Source organism: Oncorhynchus nerka, linkage group LG7 (assembly GCF_034236695.1).
Source record: "Oncorhynchus nerka isolate Pitt River linkage group LG7, Oner_Uvic_2.0, whole genome shotgun sequence".
Classification (NCBI taxonomy): Eukaryota; Metazoa; Chordata; class Actinopteri; order Salmoniformes; family Salmonidae; genus Oncorhynchus; species Oncorhynchus nerka.
The window spans coordinates 32,140,615-32,163,077 of record NC_088402.1 but is presented as its reverse complement, the minus strand read 5'-3'; the positions used below and the strand labels follow the sequence as shown (position 1 = coordinate 32,163,077).

Here is a 22,463-nt window from a genome sequence, read left to right as displayed (position 1 = left end):
AGGGGGAGAAGCAACGGAGTTGGGAGCAGGGGGAGAAGCAACAGAGTTGGGAGCAGTGGGAGAAGCAACAGAGTTGGGAGCAGTGGGAGAAGCAGTTGGGAGTTGGGAGCAGTGGGAGAAGCAACGGAGTTGGGAGCATGTGGAGAAGCAACGGAGTTGGGAGCAGGGGGAGAAGCAGTTGGGAGTTGGGAGCAGTGGGAGAAGCAACGGAGTTGGGAGCAGGGGGAGAAGCAACGGAGTTGGGAGCAGGGGGAGAAGCAACGGAGTTGGGAGCAGGGGGAGAAGCAACGGAGTTGGGAGCAGGGGGAGAAGCAGTTGGGAGTTGGGAGCAGTGGGAGAAGCAACGGAGTTGGGAGCAGGACCGATCAACCTGGACATGAAGAAACTGAGGCTGCACAATCATGTTAAAGCATTCCAACATTATATCGTCAGTTGCCGAATGTGGTGGTTGTAAAGTTTGTTGCATACTTAGCAAAATGGTGTGAGGGATGTTGAGTGTTACAATCTTGGGGCTTTGCTATGTTTATAGGCATATCCTAATCTAAAAGACTTTAAAAAACTAAAATCATCTTTGCCTGCATGTTTCCCTGCACTCAGGGAAGATGCGTATCCCAAAATGGTACAACATAGACAAGGTTGTACAATAGGTGGACAAATACGACATGACAGTTATACATTAAGTTGATTTAAAGCTACAATATGTAACTTTTTGGGCAACATAAATGTGTGTTTATACATCTGTCATTCTCATTGAAAGCAAGTCTGAGAAGCGGTAGATCTGTTCTATGTATGCTATTTCTATCAGTCCCTTTAGTTTGGGTGTCCTTTACATTTGGTTTTGTTGTGTACACCAGCTGAAAATACAATATTTTTGGTTATAAAAAATATATTTCACAGCAGTTTAGATGGTACAATTATTCGCGACACAATGACTGCCTGTTATCTCACAACTGAAATTAGGAAAACTATTTTAATTTTAGCAACCAGGAAATGGAAAGATTAATGCATATTCCACCTTTGAGAAATTAAAGGTTATTTTTTTGAGCTCATGGTGTAGCCAATGAGGCGGAGAAGCTGGAGGAGGACAGGAAGAAGGTGAAGTGCCTCAAGAAATCTGAAATAGGGTAAGTGCCTCCCATTGGAAGGGTTCAGTCTAGTGGACTGAAATAGGTGCCAGTACTCATTTTGGGTGCCTTTACCGTTCATATTTAGGTGCGGGAGCTCCACAACACTTTGAGCTAATATTCTATGAGGTGGAGGAGCTCAAGCAGTAGAAAAAGTGAGGTGCCAGTGCTCAGCTTCGGTGATCTCATGCCTAAGTGGCTCAGTCAGGGATAATAACAGAATAAATAAACCAGCTAAACTGAAAAACAGCTACAACAAGCTGTTGTTCTTATGGATCAAACTGTTTCCTTCCTAAGGCAATGATTGACCCCCCAGTACCGTACCCACCTGAAGAGGAAAGTTTGTTTTTTAACTGCTGTGAATTGACATTATGGGATCATTCCTGCTCACCCAACTTCTGCTTGTAATGTGTCTGTTGTCCATTAGGAGGCAGACTGCAGGATCCTGGGAGTCCTGCTGGAGAGTGCACGTCTGGGGGGAATTGAAGGAGCAACTCCAGCTGGAAAAGGAAGCAGAGTTTGTCGTCCTGTACAGGTCGGTATTAGCATGAGCAGGCCCGGAGGCTGCAGGAGGATGAGTGGAGGCTGCAGGAGGATGAGTGGAGGCTGCAGGAGGATGAGTGGAGGCTGCAGGAGGATGAGTGGAGGCTGCAGGAGGATGAGTGGAGGCTGTAGGAGGATAAGTGGAGGCTGCAGGAGGATGAGGGGAGGCTGCCGACCCAGAGGATGTCCTAGCAGGGCTGACAGGACAGGGTACTGAACCAGGATGTGTGTTCTGAATTGCTAAATCACTTGATTAGTTGTGTCCCATGTTCATACTCGTCTTCCTCTCGTAGATTCAACACAGAACCCGTTCAGTCTGGACATGAAGAAGTTGTGAGGCCAAAAAGACACGGCACAATCATATGTTCTTATACATTTGTACAAAGAATGAAGTATACCAACTTCATGCTTATATGTTAATTGCTGAATGTGGTGGTTGTTAGTTTTGTTACATATTTAGCAAAATGATGAGGGATAGTTTATAATTCAAAGAATCATTTAAAAAAAAGATCAATAAACAAGACCTAAGATTGTGAGTTTTAGTTATGTAATTAAAACATATATTTTCTTTGCTTGCAAGTTTCTCTGCGCTCATGGAAGAAACACTTTGTCACACAATACAACAAACAATTTATCATTGACAGAATAATTCGATTCATTTCCTTAGTTGGATATCTGCTATTTGTCATAATTATCAACCTATAAAACATATGTGAAGCATATACAATACTTTAGAGCCAATCTGTAAGATTTACTCTTTGATTTGGAAGTTTTTGATCTAAATACCTTGTTGAGATTCGTACTAAAGATACATACCCGGTTGTTTGTTTTTGTTTTCATACAACAGGGCTGTCAAATTCATTCCATTCCTAGTGTCTACATGTTAATGTTTTTTTCTTTCAATTAAAACAACCAGGTGCGTGGACTTCTTTACTAATTAGTGACCTTAATTCATCAATTAAGTACAAGGATGGAGCGAAAACCTGCAAATACTTGACCCTGCGTGGAATGAGTTTGACATGTATCGTACAACAAATATTTGCAATTCTTTGGGCCTACTTGAAACCAATACACATTTCTATGAAGTGCTTGTGTGAACAGAATTGCACAGCAGTGAAATGCAATAAATTCATGTCTTGATGGAGGTACATTTCACTGCTTCTAAATAAATGGTTCTTTATCAACTTATACCTGGTCATGATACATCTTATTTGATCTACCAACATGATGAATACATAAATAGTAAATAAATGAACACTTTCACAAACATGGTTAATCTTGGATCTTATTACTGTTGCTATTTCACCACCAGATGGATGGATATACGTGCAGCATCAGATAAGGTTTTACAGCCGGTTTCCAGAGCCATGCTGTATACACAGTCACGGCTCAGTTCTCATCAACATAGAGGACAACTTGAACAGGAAACGCTGAGTGGGCGTTTTAACTTCCTGTGCCCGACCATGTGTCAATGTCAGGACCTGTACACTGAAGGATTACAAGCAGCCAGCAGTATCATGATGTTCTTACAGCTTGTATTCTCATGTCAGACCTGTGATCACAACACGTCAGAAAACAACTTTGATCATGTGAGCAAATTCAGTGGACACCTGCTCATCAAACATCTCATTCCAAAATCATGGACATGAATATGGAGTTGGTCCTCCCGTTGCTGCTATAACAGCCTACTCTTATGGGAAGGCTTTCCACTAGACATTGCTACTGGGATTTGTGAGGTCGGGCACTGATGTCAGGCGATTAGGCCTGGCTCGCAGTCGGCGTTCCATTTCACCCCGAAGGTGTTCGAAGGGGTTGAGGTCAGGGCTCTGTGCAGGCCAGTCAAGTTCTTCCACACCGATCTCAACAAAACATTTCTGTATGGACCTCACTTTGTGCACAAGGGCATTGTCATGCTGAAACAAGGAAGGGCTTTCCCCAAATTGTTGCCACAAAGTTGGAAGCACAGAAGAGTCTAGAATGTCATTGTATGCTGTAGCATTAACATTTCCCTTCACTAGAACTAAGGGGCCTAGCCCAAAAATGAAAAACAGCCCCAGACCAATATTCCTCATCCACCAAACTTTACAGTTAGCACTATGCATTGGGGCAATTAGTGTACTCGGGCATCTGCCAAACCCAGATTTGTCCGTTGGGCTGGCAGATGGTGAAGCGTGATTCCTCCTTCCAGAGAACGCGTTTCCAAAGGCGACGAGCTTTACACCACTCCAGCCGACGCTTGGCATTGCGCATGGTGATCTTAGGCTTGTGTGCGGCTGCTCGGCCATGGAAACCCATTTCATTAAGCTCTTGACAAACAGTTATTGTGCTGATGTTGCTTCCTGGGGCAGTTTGGAACTCAGTAGTGAGTGTTGCAACCGAGGACAGATGACACTATGCGCTTCAGCACTCTGTGGTCCCGTTCTGTGAGCTTGTGTGGCCTAAAACTTAGCGGCTGAGCTGATAAATGTGTCCACTTCACAATTACAGCATTTACAGTTGACTGGGGCAGCTCTAGCAGGGCAGAAATTAAATGAACTGACTTGTTGGAAAGGTGGCATCCTATGAAGGTTCCACGTTGAAAGTCACTGAGCTATTCAGTAAGGCCATTTTACTGCCAATGTTTGTCTATGGAGATTGCATGGCTGTGTGCTCGATTTTATACACCTGTCAGCAACGGGTGTGGCTGAAATAGCCGAATCAACTAATTTGAAGAGGTGTAATTTGAAGAGGCACAGGGCCCTGTAACATTCCTCAATGAGATGAAGTGAACCGCAAATGGAAAGGCTGCCGTAATCAAGATATCAGAGAGTCGTAAGAAAAATACCACTGAATCAATATAGTATCTGATATACTATATATATGTATATTATATGTACTGTGTCCTTTTTACAATATGTTTTTCCTTCTCTCTGTTTTGACAGCTTTGCAATCGTATTTGTAATGCTATTTATTGTACAATGAAGAATATGTTCATAACACACTCAAGACCAAATTAATCAACTCGTTTTTTTGAAGTGACAACTGAGTCCTTGGTTCACATTTTAAAATACAAATAGACCTATTACCCATAATTCCTTTTTATTTGAACCATAATACTTATTTGACCCTTTTTCCCAATCTTCTAGGAAGACAACAGCATCTCATTCCCTATATTTAATTTTTTATTTATTTTGGCCAAAGGGGCTTTGGTCCAAAAGCAAAGCAATAGTTCGAAGAGAGAGACATGGAATGCTGAACATATAGTTGATAGAGAATAGCTACACATCATTGACCAATAACACATCAACCACCATCAAATGACAAGCATTGTCTGTGAAGGCTGCCATTACAGAATAGAGGTCCCACACCTACATACCCAGATATACTATGCGTGTGGTGGTGCGTTGCCAGACTTTGAGAAAGATGAAAATCAAGGTTCATATGTGTGGAACCAGGAGTTATAATGATAGGTATGCTCTAGCACAGAGATTACTTTTTTTTTTAACGAGGATGACATACTGGGTAAAAGATGTGGGACTCTACACATGAAATGGCACATACGTTTTTTACAACATCCCATGGAAGAGAAACCAGTCGGAAGAAAGAGGAGTAGACACTTGAGGCACTAAAAGTGAGGCCTTCAACTTTCCCCATGTGGTGAGTTAGTTTTTCTAAGGATGAGATTGTGTCAGTTCAATCTGAAACACTTTCTTTATCCACTCAGGAGCCAAAGGTCAGTAAAACAGTGGGAATGTGAGGCAGAGTTTAATGTGCATAGTTGTCTTTACTGCATCTTCAAGCTGGTTCGAGATTGAATTACACATTACCACAGATAGAACAGTAACAAGTCCTAAACAGTCATTGGGGCTTATAAATGCAGGGGATTATAATACTCAAACTCAGTTCTCTTACAGTAAGGATGTACAGCTGTAGTACCAGTAACAGTGTTACGTATTTTTGCGACAACGTCCTATAAATATGTCTATTTTATGTCTATGTAAGACCAATGATTGACGATCAGGTAATTCCCAGCAAACGCAAGTGGTCTCTTAAAAAAATACAGCAGTCTTTGGAATGCAGTAACATAGTGTAAAGTAACACTATATCCAGCTGTAAAGCACATTCTCACATATTTATTGGCACCAAGTTTAACACTATGAAATGCTGTCTGTTTTGACCATATTCCTCAACTCTCCACAATGGACCTTTGACACCATTAGCATGCTAAGCATTGAAATGTTTTGGACCAGAGTAGAATCCAGTTCACTTACTCTGTCTCTACCACAATTCACATTTCTTTAAGGTTCTGTGATTGTTGGCGTCTACGTTCTCCATGCTACGTTCTCCTATCCATGTTGATGTCTACAATAGGCCAACGTACATTTTGAAAATGACTTTGTCTGTCGATATGAACAACATGGAAGTCAAGTGGGACAGGTAAGGAAAAGACAACACCGTTCAATCTAAGTAATGGTAACCAAGTATTTGGTTTTCTGTTTGTTTGGTCTGGGTATGAAATGGCCCCTATTCCCTACATAGGCTGTGTTTAGACAGACAGCACAATTCTGATATATATTTTTTCAGATCAGCTCTGAAAATGATCTGTTTGGAAAGATCAGATGTTATTGGTCAAAAATAGAATGAGTGAAAATAAATATCAGAATTGGGCTGCCTATGTAAACGCAGCCGTAGTGCACTACATTTGACCTGGTAAATATAGGGAATAAAAGGGTCATTTCAGGCCAAGATCGATTCCTGGTAAATGTTAGCCTCTTGATTAGCGGACCATGTACAGCCCAGATTATTTGACCTAATTATCACACATCTAGATTAGGCAGCTCCATTGATCCCACAGACCAGACCAGAATGATTAGTGACATGAACACATCGGATCAAGCAGGCCTGGGTTCAAATACTATTCCAAATACAAATATATTTAAGCATTTGCTTTAGTCTGCATGGAGTGCCAGGTGGGTGGGGTTTGCCTTTTTGGACATTTCTATTGGTTCAATTGCTACAGGAAAGCTTCAAAAAAGTACCACTTAAGCATTTAACATGATTTGAAAGTATTTGAACCCAGATCTTGACCACAAAGGGAAACAGTGACGAAAGAAATGGGGAGAACATAATAAGTGCTGTATAAAACATACACAATCATTTCAACAGTGGTTAGGTAAGAGTCCCGCGGGGTGGGAAGGAGTGTGTGTGCCTTGTGATTGGTTGGTTGTATTTGGCATTGAGAAAGAGGGCGGGCACCGCCAGTGCGGCAGAAGGCTAGTCAAGGAGCCTCCTGGGGGGGGGGGGGACCACACGACTCTTCCTCATCACGCCATCTTCAGAAACTGTTCCACTTTGTCCTCCTCCACTGCGTCCGAAAACATCTCATAGTTCTGGAGGAAAGAGACCAAACAGAGTATAAGGTATTATAAAGGGGTCATATCATAACATGTTTATGCCATCTAAGTAAACAGTTACCTACCTTTTCATCTATACTTATTATCCTCATACTGTTAGATAAACACTCAACACACACACAACCCTATCATATCTCACAAATATTCATTCTCCCTTCCTTACCCCACAGTACTGGTCCTCATTGAAGATCTGTGGCGGGACAGCCGTGGGGTTCCCTGCCTTGCTTCTCATCTCGTCCCTGACCTCCCCGCCCACTGAGATGTCAATCAGCTCGTACTGGATGCTCTTACTCTCCAGTATCCTCATCACCTCCGCCTGCTGAGACTTCACCTGGAGGGGGAGAGGAAAGGGTCAGTTCAGGATTAGGGATCCATTGCACTTTTCACACTACTGAGCCTAGCTAAACTGAGTTTAGCAGTACTGGCCTGATTATACATTTAACATAGCGCTGAAAAGGACAATGTGAAAAGACATATCAGAGCCAGCACGGTACAGTTTGGTAAGATAGTGTGTAAAGGGTGCCAGCTTTACTTGTAGTACCAGGCACCAAACAGTCAGAGATCTGCTTTGTTAAATGTCTGCTGTTAAGAAGGGAGATAGATGGGTGGCATTAACACTTCTATGATTATCCTGACAGAGAGACAGAAAACGGCTAAGTAGATCTAAGTAGTCTGCTTTGCCCTTAAAAGCTAAAAGGGTTTATCTAATGTGTGGTTGATGATTAATTGTGCAACGCTATCTTGTTGGGCCGGATTGAGGAAGTTGGGGGATGGGGTGTGTTTGCTATGTGTAACCACGTCTACTTCACCCACCAACTACATACAGCCTGGCATTCAATGGGCAAGGCAGGAAGACACCACGCACTACTGAAAGACGATTAAAATTACCATTAGAAAACAAGCGGAAAGCTAGGGCCAAACCGAATCCCTTGTTTTTTTGTAGAAGAGGTGAAATTACATAACTTATGGCTAAACATTTTCAAAGTCTTCGATTAAAAAACATCGTTAATCATATGGTTATAGGCCATGGATAATTTGGCAGTGCAATGCAGAGGCCACCGAAAAACAAATCTCCCTGTAATTGACACCAGATGTTTAACCACGATGTTTTGCATAAATTGATACTGTGTGTCCACGCTTGAGCGAATGCAAACTCTTGGGAAGTACGCTGCAACATCTGTATCAATTTGATAATTTCTACGAAAAGCGAAATCCTGTCTGTTTATAATGCTTTTAGACTGCCCAAATAGTTCACATCCACCGTGCAGGCAGGTACACGGTAGCCATTGCTGACAAGTATGCTAACCTAGTTCCACTTGTCTAGGCATGCATCGATTATATCAGGTAAGTTGCAGAATGCGAAAAATATGCAATTAACATGCCCTCATTATTCGAATAGGTTCGTGAGATCTACCGCCAAACGCAGACAGAGGAAATGAAGCAGAACTATATGACTTCCGTCCCCATTTTCGGGGTGAGTTTGCATTTCCTGGTCTGTTTTGTTCATCTCTAAATAAAGTCGTTCTTCAAAAACGTTGCGATTGTATGGTGGACTGAATTATAAATTATGCCACACATGCAAACAATTACATTCTTGATCTAAAACATGGAAAATTCTCATTGTGTATATATGCTGATCAGATCCTGGGATGGATCGTTGACAGGGCGTTGGGTGTGTCTTTCAGACTGGTCCATAAAGGGTCAATTAGAAGTGTATCCACCTGCAAGAATATAATATTTCAATGAATATCCGTTTCATCTCACCTCTCTGGATGCAGTAACGGTGGTATAATACAATTTGACGCCCATGGTTGCGATTCTCAATATCCCTTTGTGTTGTCACACGAACCGCGAATAGCTCTCTTGCCGAAAACTACGATCAATCGCCTCCCGCGGCTGAAAAGCCTCTATTTGCTGTGTGGTTTAAAGGGCCAGTGCAACTCTTTAGTCCTGCGTGTAGATTGATGTTCTACTACTAGGCTATTTGATGGGACTGCGACATGTAAATCTAGCCTGTTATTGGCATATAGTCCTGTGTGTAGTAAAGTTAAATAGCCTGGAATAAAATGATTTTTTGTTTGAGACTATATGAACATGAAAGGCAGTGGTCTAAAGTACTTAAGTAAAAAATACTTTAAAGTACTACTTAAGTAGTTTTATGGAGTATCTGTACTTTACTATTTATATTTTTGACAACTTTTACTCCACTACATTCCAAAAGAAAAATTATGCACTTTTTACTCCTTACATTTTCCCTGACACCCAAAATAACAAGTTACATTTTGAATGCTTAGCAGGACAGGAAAATGGACTAATTCACACACTTGTTTGTAAAGGATGTCTGAGTGTTGAAGTGTGCCCCTGGCTATCCATAAATGTAAAAAAAAAAAATGTGCCGTCTGGTTTGCTTAATTAAAGGAATTTGAAATGATTTATACTTTTACTTTTGATACTAAGTATATTTTAGCAATTACATTTACTTTTGATACTTAAGTACATTTAAAACCAAATACTTAGACTTTTACTCAAGTAGTATTTTACTAGGTGACTTTCACTTTAGTTATTTTCTTTTAAAGTATCTTTACTTTTACTCAAGTATGACTATTGAGTACCTTTTCTACCACTGATGAAGGGGTTAAACAGCCCAGGCTATTACTAAATGTAATTTTCCATGAGCTGCTTCTGAACAAAAAAAAAATCAAAATTCTATTACAAATTAGATGGATTTCACTTACGTTGGTCAACAATCAACTGAGCCAATGTGCCTTGATTACAAATCCTGCTCAAAGTCCCTGTTCCACTGAGTGTCACTAAGCATAAAAAATTCCAACCCCACCTAGGCTATTTCAAGGCAATCATTTTGTTATTGTGATAAACACTGTCCAAGTAAATTGGGTAAACTCAGGTGCAATAATGGGTTATGATAAGACCTCCCATTGGGACTGAAAGCAAATAACAGATCTTTGTAAATCTGAATCAAGACTACTATGGTCTCTGTGTAACTGATGTAATGGTAAACAGTCGGCTAATGAAACTAGTTGAGCTTGGCATGGTGATGTAGACATTGATCACTGGCAGGGCAGTGAGCCAGGCAGCAGGGGTAATGTGGACAGAGTCCAAGCGTAGGGTTAGCTCCAGCTTTGTCTGCTGGTTCAGGTTTTTCCTACATGGGATAAAGAGGAGCTGAGCTGGGTGGCTTGGCAGGCAGCAGTACTGAACAAACCAGGAAGAGGGCCAAGACTGGAATCAGACCCCCAAACTGTGTCCTGGCAAGCCTGGTCAATCACAATAATTCAAAAACCATTTATTGATCAGTGTCTACATCAGGATGGGACTGCTTGTGATCGTTGAAGGGAAGCATTGTGATCTCAAAGTCAAAGAATATGGAGAGATGAAACCATGTTCGGACAAACAGATCTCATTCTGGACAGAGAGTCTTACAAGTAAAACCAATACTATGCCTAAAATGCCCATTGGTATACTGGTGTCAAGATTATAATTTGCGCACTTAACGCCCTTAGGCTAACAATCCCATTTCAGAATTTACCAATCACACTGTGGATCAGTTTCAGTCATTAATGAAGAGCACAAGCAGAGGACAAATACAATGATAATTTCAGCACTGTGATGGAGCATAGAACAGTAGTAGGCTGTAATGTGTCAATGTTACATCGATCAAACCAAATCCTAGGGTTCCTAAAATAGGCTCCAAATGTTACATTATTTCGAGGGATATGACGGGAACACTATACCATATGGAGACAATGGATGGATACCCACTATTCACATGGATCCGTGGCATACCAATACATATCAATTGTGTTTCAGATCAGACGCTTTGCCTCTCCAAATGGAGGAAGCAGTCGCCTAGAGTTCAACACTGTCCTCTGCTGAGCTGCGTGAAATGCTTGGAGACAGAAATGACAGCAACGTAACGGTTACATATTCCTTGCAATTTCATTGGGCGAGGTGAGTTTGAGGTTGCAGTAATAACGAAAGGAAAAGGGTGTGGGCTTCAAGTCGTTTTTTTTATTTACTTCTTCTTTTTTTTTCTTTTTTTTTACAAATGCCATGAATTTAACAAAGTATTGGAATGTGAATGCCCTGCAAATGGTTAGGATTTCTGACTTGTCTTAGTAAGACTGCATTGTTGTGAATGTTTTTTTTTTTTCATCAGTCAGGGGAAAACTATACCTGGAGCAGTGGCCACCTGTCATGTTCTCTAGTTGTTTTGTGCTTCACGTGTTTAGCCAAATATATATTTTATCTGTTTAAAAGTTTGGGGCCACTTGGGGTCCTTGTTTTTTGAAAGAAAAGCAAAACATTTTGTCCATTAAAATAACATCAAATTGATCAGAAATACAGTGTAGACATTGTTAATGTTGTAAATGACTTTTGTACTGGAAACGGCTGATTTTTAATGGAATGTCTACATAGACCTACAGAGGCCCATTATCAGCAACCATCACTCCTGTGTTCCAATGGCACGTTGTGTTAGCTAATCCAAGTTTATCATTTTAAAAAGCTAATTGATCATTAGAAAACCCTTTTGCAATTATGTTAGCACAGTTAAACTGTTGTTCTGCTTAAAGAAGCAATAAAACTGGCCTTCTTTAGACCAGTTAAGTATCTGGAGCATCAGCATTTGTGGGTTCGATTACAGGCTCAAAATAGCCCGAAACAAAGAACTTACTTCTGAAACTCGTCAGTCTATTCTTGTTCTGAGAAATGAAGGCTATTCCATGTGAGAAATTGCCAAGAAACTGAAGATCTCGTACATCGCTGTATACTACTCCCTTCACAGAAAAGCGCAAACTGAATCTAACCAGAATATAAAGAGGAGTGGGAGGCCCCGGTGCACATCTGAGCAAGAGGACAAGTGCATTAGTGTCTAGTTTGAGAAACAGACACCTCACAAGTCCTCAACTGGCAGATTCATTAAATAGTACCCGAAAAAAAACAGTCTCAACATCAACAGTGAAGAGGCGACTCCGGGATGCTGGCCTTCTAGGCAGAGTTCCTCTGTTCTTTTGCCCATCTTAATCTTGGCCAATAAAAAGAAAAGATTAAGATGGGCAAAAGAACACAGACACTGGACAGAGGAACTCTGCCTAGAAGGCCAGCATCCCAGAGTTGCATCTTCACTGTCAAGAATCACAAGCAATGGACATTAGACTGGTGGAAATCTGTCCTTTGCATTAATGAGTCCAAATTTGAGATTTTTGGTTCCAACGCTGGGTCTTTGTGAGACGCAGAGTAGGTGAACAGATGATACACGCATGTGTGGATCCCACCGTGAAGCATTGAGGAGGAGGTGTGGTAGTGTTTTGCTGGTAACAATGATTTATTTAGAATTCAAGGAACACTTAACCAGCATGGCTAACACAGCATTCTGCAGCGATACGCCATCCCATCTGGTTTGTGCTTAGTGGGACTATCATTTGTTTTTCAACAGGACAATGACCCAACACACCTTCAGGCTGTGTAAGGGCTATTTGACCAAGGAGAGTGATGGAGTGCTGCATCAGATGACCTGGCCTCTGCAATCACCCAACCTCAACCCAATTGAGATGGTTTGGGATGAGTTGGACCACAGAGTACAGGAAAAGCAGCCAACAAGTGCTCAGCATATGTGGGAACTCATTCAAGACTGTTGGAAAAGCCTTCCAGGTGAAGCTGGTTGAGAGAATGCCAAAAGTGTGCAAAGCTGTCAAGACAAAGGGTGGCTACTTTGAAAAATCTCAAATTTAACTTTTTTTTGGGGGTTACTACATGATTCCATGTGTGTTATTTCATAGTTTTGATGTCTACACTATTATTCTACAATGTAGAAAATAGTAAAAATCAAGAAAAACCCTTGAATGAGTCAGTGTGTCCAAACCTTTGACTGGTACACACATTTTATATATAAAATATTTTGGGGGGCATTAATATGTGCCACATATCAGTTTGCAAACAATGTATAAACTAACAATTATTGAGTTAATAAAGCTGCATACATACATGCTCTTGTTTTGCTTTATTGAGCAAGGCAGCTCCAAAAGGCAGGTGTTTAAGCCTAGCTCAGCTTTCTGTGGTGGTGGAAAATACAGAGCTTAGGGGTTGGTAATGTTCTCTAGTTACGCCGTGATTGGCTCAGTGTTCTGTCACTCATGGGGATACTACGTCACCGCAAAAACTATGGGCAGAGTAAAAAAATTCAAACTCCTTGGGTGCTGCCATAAAGTTACAAAAGAAGTGCCCATCCAAGAAGGCTCATGGTCATTGGCCACAGATAAGCTAGATATAACGTCATTTTATCTTTGATTGGACTGATCATGTCAACATCATACTTTCTGAATCTTAGCTAGCAAGCAGTCTTCATAATGAATCACGTCGACAATCTACTTGCAAATCCTTTTCAATCCTATGAAGATAAATTATAGATACAACGTATCGGTGCTCATCGGCCATTGGACATAAACATTACACAAGTTGTGTTTTGGAAGGAAGCAGTGGCTAACTGCAAGTGTTGCAAAGCAATCACTATCCTGCTATTCAGTGGAGTGGGTGTGTGGTCCAAGTCAGGGTTTAAAGGTCTCTTTTCCAAGATAAACATTCAACACCATGGGCTAGAATAGGTTGAATACATTGACCATGCTGTCAATCCAGCATGACTTCTGCCGCGTTCAAAACAATTGGAAATCAGAGAGTAATGGACAAAGGGTAAACATTAACAAAGCCGGATTGCATCACAGCACTGTGGAGAGCGAGAGAGAGAGAGAGAGTCCTTACCAGTCCAGGCAGTGGGAAGCCAGGGAAAACGCACCAACCAATTTACAGATTATAAACTAGTCATGTATTACTGTACGATCACGACTGTTACATACATCATTTGACACCATGTCAATTGAAAATGTTCAATATGACACAGTAGCTTTCAAAACTCAGTCAACACAAGGTCAGGACTTTTCCAGACCAGAGAACAACTAAGCAAATATATTCTAGGACTAAAAGTGAGCAAGTAAAAACAACTGTTACAGCAAAGTGACAAATACATAAAAAAAAAAAAAGCAGTTAGATTCACCTGCCCCCCCAATATAGAAAAGACTATAAAAGTTTACATTCTAATTCGCTTTGTTCAGTGATAGATCTAGCCCGGATCCAGATTGGTTTGCGCTATGACAATAAGAGTTGGCAAGACAGCACAAACAGATCTGGGACCAGGCTAGTGATAGGACTCGTCATCTCCCGTTATGTAAAAGATAAATACTCTCAAGGCACAACAAGAGCATGTTGACATAATACAGTGACTACACAAGGTGTTTACTATAAAAATATACTGTGTGTATAGTGGCAAGAAAAGTATGTGAACCCTTCGGAATTACCTGCATTTCTGCATAAAATCTGTCAAGTTTTATCTGATCTTCATCTAAGTCACAACAATAGACCGTCTGTTTAAACTAATAACACACAAACAATTATACGTTTTCATGTCTTTATTGAACACACTGTGTAAACATTCACAATGCAGGGTGGAAAAAGTATGTGATCCCTTGGATTTATTAACTGGTTGACCATCCTTTGGCAGAAATAACCTCAACTGAACGTTTTCTGTAGTGGCGGATCAGACCTGCACAACGGTCAGGAGGAATTTTGGACCATTCCTCTTTACAAAACTGTTTCAGTTCAGCAATATTCTTGGGATGTCTGGTGTGAACCGCTCTCCTGAGGTCATGCCTCAGCATCTCAATTGGGTTGAGGTCAGGACTCTGACTGGGCCACTCCAGAAGGCGTATTTTCTTTGTTGTCCTGTTGCATCACCCAACTTCTGTTGAGGTTCAATTGGCAGATAGCCTTACATTCTCCTGCAAAAACAAAATCGTTTTCCCGTCAATGATAGCAAGCTGCCCAGGTCCTGAGGCAGCAAAGCAGCCCCAAACCATGATGCTCCCTCCACCATACTTTACAGTTGGGATGATGTTTTGATGTTGGTGTGCTGTGCCTTTTTTTCTCCACACATAGTGTTGTGTGTTCCTTGCAAACAACTCAACTTTCTGTCCACAGAATATTTTGCCAGTAGCGTTGTGGAAAATCCAGGTGAACATTTGCAAACTTCAGACGTGCAGCTATGTTTTTTTTTGGACAGCAGTGTCTTCTTCCATGGTGTCCTCCCATGAACACCATTCTTGTTTAGTGTTTTATGCATCGTAGACTCGCCAACAGAGATGTTAGAGTGTTACAGAGATTTCTGTATTTCTTCAGCTGACACTCTAGGATTCTTAACATCCACTCCTAGGGAGAGTAGCAACAGTGTTGAACCTTCTCCATTTATAGACAATTCGTCTTACTGTGGACTGATGAACATCAAGGCTTTTAAAGATACGTTGGTAACAAGGCATGGTTCACATAAAGGCAATGGTTCTTGTGAACAGCAAACTCAAATTGTGTGAGTTTTTTATTTTTAATTTTTAATAGGGCTAGGCAGCTCTAACCAACATCTCCAATCTCATCTCATTGATTGGACTCCAGGTTAGCTGACTCCTGACTCCAATTAGCTTTTGGAGAAGTCATTAGCCTAGGGATTAACATACTTTTTCCAACCTACACTCAATGTTTAAATTATGTGTTCAATATAGACAAGAAATATACAATCATTTGTGTGTTAGTTTAAGCAGACTGTGTTTGTCTATTGTTGTGACTTAGAAGATCAAATTGAAATCCAGGTAATTCCAAAGGGTTCACCTACTTTCCTTGCCACTGTACGTGCATGTCTAATCTTACGTAAGGTTTACATTGACGGATTCATTAATACACTTTCTCAGCAATTGGTCCAGTACAGCCTTGATTTGTGACCCTACATGAGAAATACTCAGTTTATACTCTCATAGGTGAAAAAGTGCAATGTGGGTAAGTCAATTTGTCTGCCTATAAAAGTGCTCTAGACGTGGATAGATTGGTCTGGCATTAAAATGTGAAACTCCTATAAAAAGCATAGTTAGCAGTATTGTTGATATTCAGAACCACGCCCACTACACAGTATGCTTCCTTTTCCAACATAATCCTACTTTGAAAGTGAATAAACCATCCCTTTAAGATCAATTCATTTCATTGTTTGAGTGCCGACAAGGACTCATATCACAATGTTTCTTGGCAGTAGTTAGACATACGTTGTTGTAAAAAACAAAACAGAATGGAACAAAACTAGCACAAATTTAACAAAAGCATTGAGACATGATTAGACAATACTTCCGTCATCGTCAAGGACACAGGTGCTGTAGAGAAACATTATATTATAGAAGCAAACTCGAGCAGGCTAGGGAGTTTGTGTCGAGTCGAACAAGGCCACATTGATCACTTTGGTATCAACCCAGCGGGCAAATCTGGGCATAAGTTTTTGGCTGTAATAACGTCAACTCATTTCAACCAGTTTTGCCCACAGGGAAGTGATTGTAAGTCTCCTACACAGTGACCTACCCAGTTCATTTGGACTTGTCTCTGCAGTTAAGCAACCGTTTTGCTTTCCTTGCAATGAAGACTGCTATGCAGACACAGGCCACCAGCGTGGCTCCATACTGCACCAGATAGACAGTGGATACTCCCTCTCCGTGTAGCTGTGTGTAGAGTGGCCGTCGGCCCAGGTAGTCCAGGTGAGAGGCCTGGATCTGACAGAGAGTACAGATAACCAGGAAGACGTGGAACAGCTGGTGGCCCTGCCCCAGGAAGTCACAGTGGCCTGGGAACAGACGCTCTGGGAGGGGGTTGGTGAAGAAGAACGCACTGGACAGGAAGAAGGCTACCTGGCTCCCATGGAAGGATATAGCCGGGTCGCCGACTATGCCACTGGCGGGGGCAGCGATGTCATCACTGTGCGACGTGGTCCAGAGGGACTGGAGGAGGCGGTGGAACACCGGACTAGTATCCCAGGCATAGGCCATAGCCGAGGGAATCACCTGGCCCACCTTCCGGACCCAGACCCGTAGGCTGTAGTTGCGATACTTCCCATAGCAGCAGCCCAGGCAGGACAGGCAGCAGAGGAAGGTGGCAGTGGGCATGAAGACTGGGGAGACCCACTGGTGGTAGTTTGGTTCCACAGCATAGTAGAAGTGAGCCACGGCGCTGCCGTACTGATACTGAGCCACTCCTACATAATCCAGGAAGAAGAAGCAGTAGTGGTAGAACTCTGATTTGGCGGCCAGGAGGTGGGCTACAGTGCTGCAGGCCATGTAGGCCAGGGAGGACAGCAGGAGAATGAGGAGGGGCCAGGCGTGGGCGTCATCGATGAAGTCCACCGTCTCAGCTAGCTGTAGGAACTTGACCAGGACCAGGAGAGACCCTAGCAGGTGGGTCCACACGTTGATGGTCTCGTTGTGACGCTGGAACAGCGACAGGAAGTAGTACCTGTATTGATCAGGAGACGGGACAACATTATGTTCGCTTCTTTAAGAGACGTCTTTACTATGATAAAACCGGATATGATGTACATAGCATTATGGGTAATGTAGTACATGTTACAGTACCTCCAGCCCTGGTGGAGCGGTCGGTAGCCGGCGTGGATGTAGCGCTCTCTGAAGAATCCGGGCACTTCGGTGTCCCGTAGCGTGCCTGGCATGGAGGGGGCGGCCTCTGTCAGCATCTGGGGCAACGCCCTTACCTGCTGGAGGTTGATGAACAGACGCCCAATCCGCTCCATAGCGATCGTTGCCATGAGGGATAGTTTGACGGGGGGACTGTTGTTGTTGCTGACTGGACAGCTTCAGGAGACTGGCAACTGAAAGAGAAGGAGGGTAACACCATTAGAAAGACATGCTGACACTTAAAAGGCTTAAAAATGAAAACTAAGAACAAAAAAAAGGTTCAAAATGACCATTTATTTGAAAACTGCAGCGCAAGTACAACTATTGGCAAACATAACTGACACACAGGTAAAAAAAGTGCAATTAAGTGCAATTATGTGCACCTGTGTCAGTATGCCAACGCGAAATGAAAAAATGTAAACAATCAGCAAGACAATAAGCATTTGGGGTGTGTGCAATTGGCAATCAGCGCAGGCTAGGAAAACTTTGAATGTTGAAGGAAATGGCAATAAATTATTATTTTTTTAAAAAATGAACACATCACATTACTTGCTTCAGCAGTTCAATTACTTAAAATGAGTCTCTAGTCCAAGTGAAGGTCTCTTCTTTAACAGTTCCTCTGTAAAATGCTGCCACCTCAGTAGAGAGGACTAGCCTGGTGAGTTCATGTTCAGTTTAACCAGGCAAACAGAGGACACCCTTTATGCTGGCCCTACCTGGCTAAGACACCAAGGCCTGGGACAGGAGGCCAGAATACACCAGACATGTTTTGATTCCTGCAGCAGACCTGACAATTTATTAACAGTAGTTAGCCTTAATCTGCAACTAATATGCAGTTAACATTGGAGGGAGAGGAACAGGGGGAAGAACAACATGAACTCTTCAACCTTGAAGATGAGCAGAGGGCAGAGATCTTCCTGAGCAGTGCGATGTATAAACCGAACTTTAAATGCTCCAGTAAATCATTCTGGATAAGACCGTCTGCTAAATGACTAGAATGTAAAATGTCATGGGAGCGTACCAACTAAACACGCAAATCTGTTTTTAATCAAGAAATCAAGTTTTAATTTCCTGAACTGGTGAAAGAATGTATTTTCAGAAGCATACAGCATATGCATGTCATCCAACCACAAAGCACTATCAGACATGTTTACACAGTAACTTTTTTTAGTAGATATTGGCCACATGCCCATATCTGATAAAACAGAGTTGCTTATGAACAGCAACTTAGTTGCAACACTTTCAAAAACGGGATCCTTAAAAAAGAATGACATGATAACAAGGCATATGCAGTCAAGTAATATAATTTAATCAACACCTATTTCCAACCCTGTCAAGTATTTGCCTATGGCTTATGAGACTGAGGGATTTACACTGTGGCACCCGTGGATGAAAAATATTGTTGACACCCGTGGAGGCTCCTCAGAGGAAGGACCCTCCTCCTCAGTGAATTTCATATAAATAAAAAGTGAAACATTAAAAAAAAGTTATCATATTTAGATTAAACTATACTAAATATATTCACGTCACCAAATCATTTATTAAAAACACAGTTTTGCAATGAAGGCCTACAATAGCCTCAGCAGCACTCTGTAGGGTAGCACCATGGTGTAGCCGGAGGACAGCTAGCGTCTGTCCTCCTCTAGATACATTGACTTCAATACAAAACCTAGGAGGCTCATGGTTCTCACCCCCTTCCATAGACTTACAAAGTAGTTATGACAACTTCCAGAGGACGTCCTCAAACTTATCAGAGCTCTTGCAGCATGAACTGGCATGTTGTTCACCCAATTAAAGGATCAGTGAATGAATATATTACTGAAAGCATAAGCTACAGCTAGCTAACTAGCACTGCATACAATGTGGTGAGTTGTTGACTCAAAGAGAGAGAAAGACAATATTGGAACAGTTTTTAATATTTGTTTAAATAAAAAAATTAAGGAGAAGCAAGAGGGAGAGAGATTTATTTTTTCACTTTCACTTAGCTAGCGAATGCAGCAGCTCGTTTAGCCTATTCAAACACCCAGCTCAAACAGAGAGGGATGCTATGTTAGCTAGCTGGCTATGGCGATCCATAGACCTCTTCCAAGTAAAGGTAAGCTTTTGGTTTTATTAATTTATTCCCACCGGGGCCAGCCGGTGTAACTGCAAAACTGATTGCTGACTGTACACTCTACTGCATGATTGTAGCAGGTTTACTAATGCATTAGTTCTAGTAGCTAGGTTGATTAGCTAATATGGTGACAATGACTTAGGCTGTGTGTAGCAGTTATGAAATGGTTTGGCTTGAAAAGTTTTTTTCACCTGTTTACAGACAGCTGATGTTGTGCACTGAAGTCCACAAGCGAAGGGACAAAGTGAGAGGAGGAGAGCATGAAGATGAGAGAAGGAATAATGCAACAAACAAAATGCTCATGCTGTTTGTATGCAGCTGCTATGATAGTGAACTGCGTTTGCGTGTGATCAGGGATATATTCATTCCGCCGATTCTGTTGAACAACGTTTATTAAAACGGAAGAAAGCGGAACAAAATGGGGATAAAATTACAGAAATGTTCCTCCCGAGTGGTGCAGTGGTCTAAGGCTCTGCATCGCAATGCTGGAGGCATCACTACAGACCCGAGTTTGATCCTAGGTTGTGTCGCAGCCGTCCGTGACCGGGAGAACCATGAGGCGGCACACAATTGTCCCCGCGTTGTCTGGGTTAGGGGAGGGTTTGTCCGGCCAGGATGTCCTTGTCCCATCGTGCTCTAGCGACTCCTTGTGGTGGGCCGGGCGTATGCACGCTGACTTCGGCCGCTAGTGGTACAGTGTTTCCTCCAACACATTGGTGCGGCTGGTTTAAGCAAGCAGTGGGTCAAGAAGCAGTGCGGCTTGGCAGGTTCGTGTTTCTCAGGACACATGGCACTCGACCTTCGCCTCTGCCGAGTCAGGAATTGCAGAAATGGGACAAGACTGTAACTTCCAATTGGATATCACGAAATTGGGGAGAAAAAGGGGTAAAAACTAATTCAAGAATTTGTACAATGGAAATTCTTGTTTGCAACTGTTGGACTAATGATTACTCCCTACATCAGCTCGATGCAAGCAAGAGTGTGCAAGGCGGTATTGAATAATCACTGTCTGTCACCTTGATTACTCAAATTTGTTTGTTGTAAACTTTCATTCATAGGCTAGGTTGTAGCAACCTCATGATGGGTATAGGGAAAATTCTAATATCATGTAGTAGCCTAAACATATTGATATTACATTGAGCTGGGTGAATGGAATATTAATGAAAGTCATCCAATATGCTGTAATAGAAATAAGGCAATGCTCAAAAAAAGAACGCTCATCCGCCCTCATCTTAAACGTCACTGACAGCAACTGGTTGACACCCAATAATAACTAACTCAAGACCTCACATAAACCTACAGTATACATCTCTCCCTTCAGCATCTCTCTTCAGCATAAATGTTTCCCTTTGCTGTGGCAATAGTGATCGAATCAAAGCAATATTAGCCATTTCAATGCAACATACCGAAACAAAACGAACCAAGCAAGATATTTTGTTGTAGGCATAGGAGTAGGATTCTATTGTGCATAACTCAGCCCATACTCTACACAGACGGGTGTGGCATAGCCAATCAGAGCTGCAGTAGGCCTATATGCAAATTGACCATTGCTATATGGATATGTGCCATTTACTTTGAACTGGACTGTGTTTACAGCTGTGGCCATGAGTAGATGCACTTGTTTTGAGATCAAAGCAAGAGCTGCATGTAGCCACATTTTGTTCATATCCTGTGCTAGTTAGTGAGTTATTAGCCCAGTTATAGAAAATGTGTAGTCAGCAATAGGGGAGTGACTACTTCTTACAAGAGCACAGAATGTGTACATTTCTAGACATCTTTGAAAAGCTAGTCAGGTAAAGAGTTTGTCAGGGTCTTAAAGGGGCAGTGTTGTATTTTGAGACAGGCTTTAATAACCTAAGTAGCCAATAGGTAGAGCATAGCATAATTTGTCTGGTTCTATCTAATAATGGTATGGGAATTATAATGCATTTTATTTTGTAAAGTGGTTTCTTGCATCAAACACCACAACATTTCAGTCACCTCCTTGTCTGGAGGACAAGTGGATAAACCGGTTAATGTCAAGCCCTGCATGTTCTTTTCATAAGTATCATGGAATGTAGGCCTACATTGAACACCACACATTGGCTGCTACTGTAGGCTGAATGATAGAACAGCTATTTCCATGTTAAAATGCATTTTCTCCATTGTTTTTGACAGTAGGCCACTACATCGTGATCAAATAACCGCAGAAGACTACTTGGCCACCTAAAACTGTAACTTGAAGCAGGTACGCCCAGTGTTCACAGTAAACGCGTGCTGGAAGCTGCACAGAATTTTCACAACGTTCAGGTTTGCGCTCAGCTGACCTGAAATTTGCTCAGTGCCCCAAAAAATGAGGGAACGTTGACATACATTCAGTTTCATTTGGTATAGGCTACACTAAAATAAGTTGTGCTCTTTCTTGCGTACATTGTTTAACCTGAGAAGTAAAAAGTTAGAAAATATTGCGCAAGACAAGAGGGAGGAAATACCAATGCATGTGGTTCTTCCTCTTCAAAGCTGCTGCTGTAGACCTACTTTATTAGACTCCACCAGACGCAGGACAGTCGGCAGGTTCTTTCACCTTCAAGATGTGATGATCGTCCGACTGTCTCCGTCCCTGTGCCCTCCGACAGTCATCGGTCGCCACGCCTCCCCGACCGGTGTCAGCCTTGTCATCCACTCATATACTGGAATGCAACAGATGTGTGTAAAATATGAACAGGAGTTGTCCAATGGCAAGTAAAGTAGGCGG

At 42.0% G+C, this 22,463-nt stretch overlaps 1 protein-coding gene, 1 long non-coding RNA gene and 1 pseudogene across 2 annotated transcripts; 1 reads left to right on the top strand and 2 right to left on the bottom strand.

The window, feature by feature from the left end:
- Positions 1-4,815: 4,815 nt before the first annotated feature.
- LOC115131474 (SH3 domain-binding glutamic acid-rich-like protein 3) lies at positions 4,816-8,959 on the bottom strand. The gene is made up of 3 exons (XM_029663224.2): positions 8,825-8,959; positions 7,224-7,391; positions 4,816-7,036 (listed from the first exon to the last, which is right to left on the bottom strand). The coding sequence occupies exons 1-3, from the start codon at positions 8,867-8,869 to the stop codon at positions 6,971-6,973; spliced, it is 279 nt and encodes a 92-aa protein (XP_029519084.1). The 5' UTR covers positions 8,870-8,959; the 3' UTR covers positions 4,816-6,970.
- LOC135572450 (uncharacterized) lies at positions 7,387-13,062 on the top strand. The gene is made up of 2 exons (XR_010464302.1): positions 7,387-8,534; positions 10,889-13,062. It is a non-coding gene; the product is annotated as an uncharacterized LOC135572450 (long non-coding RNA).
- LOC115131472 (membrane progestin receptor alpha-B-like) lies at positions 12,384-22,208 on the bottom strand (annotated as a pseudogene).
- Positions 22,209-22,463: the final 255 nt, after the last annotated feature.

What these genes read in the sequence shown, in the direction of transcription:
- LOC115131474 (XM_029663224.2), bottom strand. Translation starts at nt 8,869, where the DNA reads ATGGGCGTCAAATTGTATTATACCACCGTTACTGCATCCAGAGAG. An exon ending in CCGTTACTGCATCCAGAGAG is followed by an intron (nt 7,392 to 8,824) that starts GTGAGATGAAAC and finishes CTCCCCCTCCAG; the next exon opens with GTGAAGTCTCAGCAGGCGGA. An exon ending in ATGAGGACCAGTACTGTGGG is followed by an intron (nt 7,037 to 7,223) that starts GTAAGGAAGGGA and finishes TCTTTCCTCCAG; the next exon opens with AACTATGAGATGTTTTCGGA.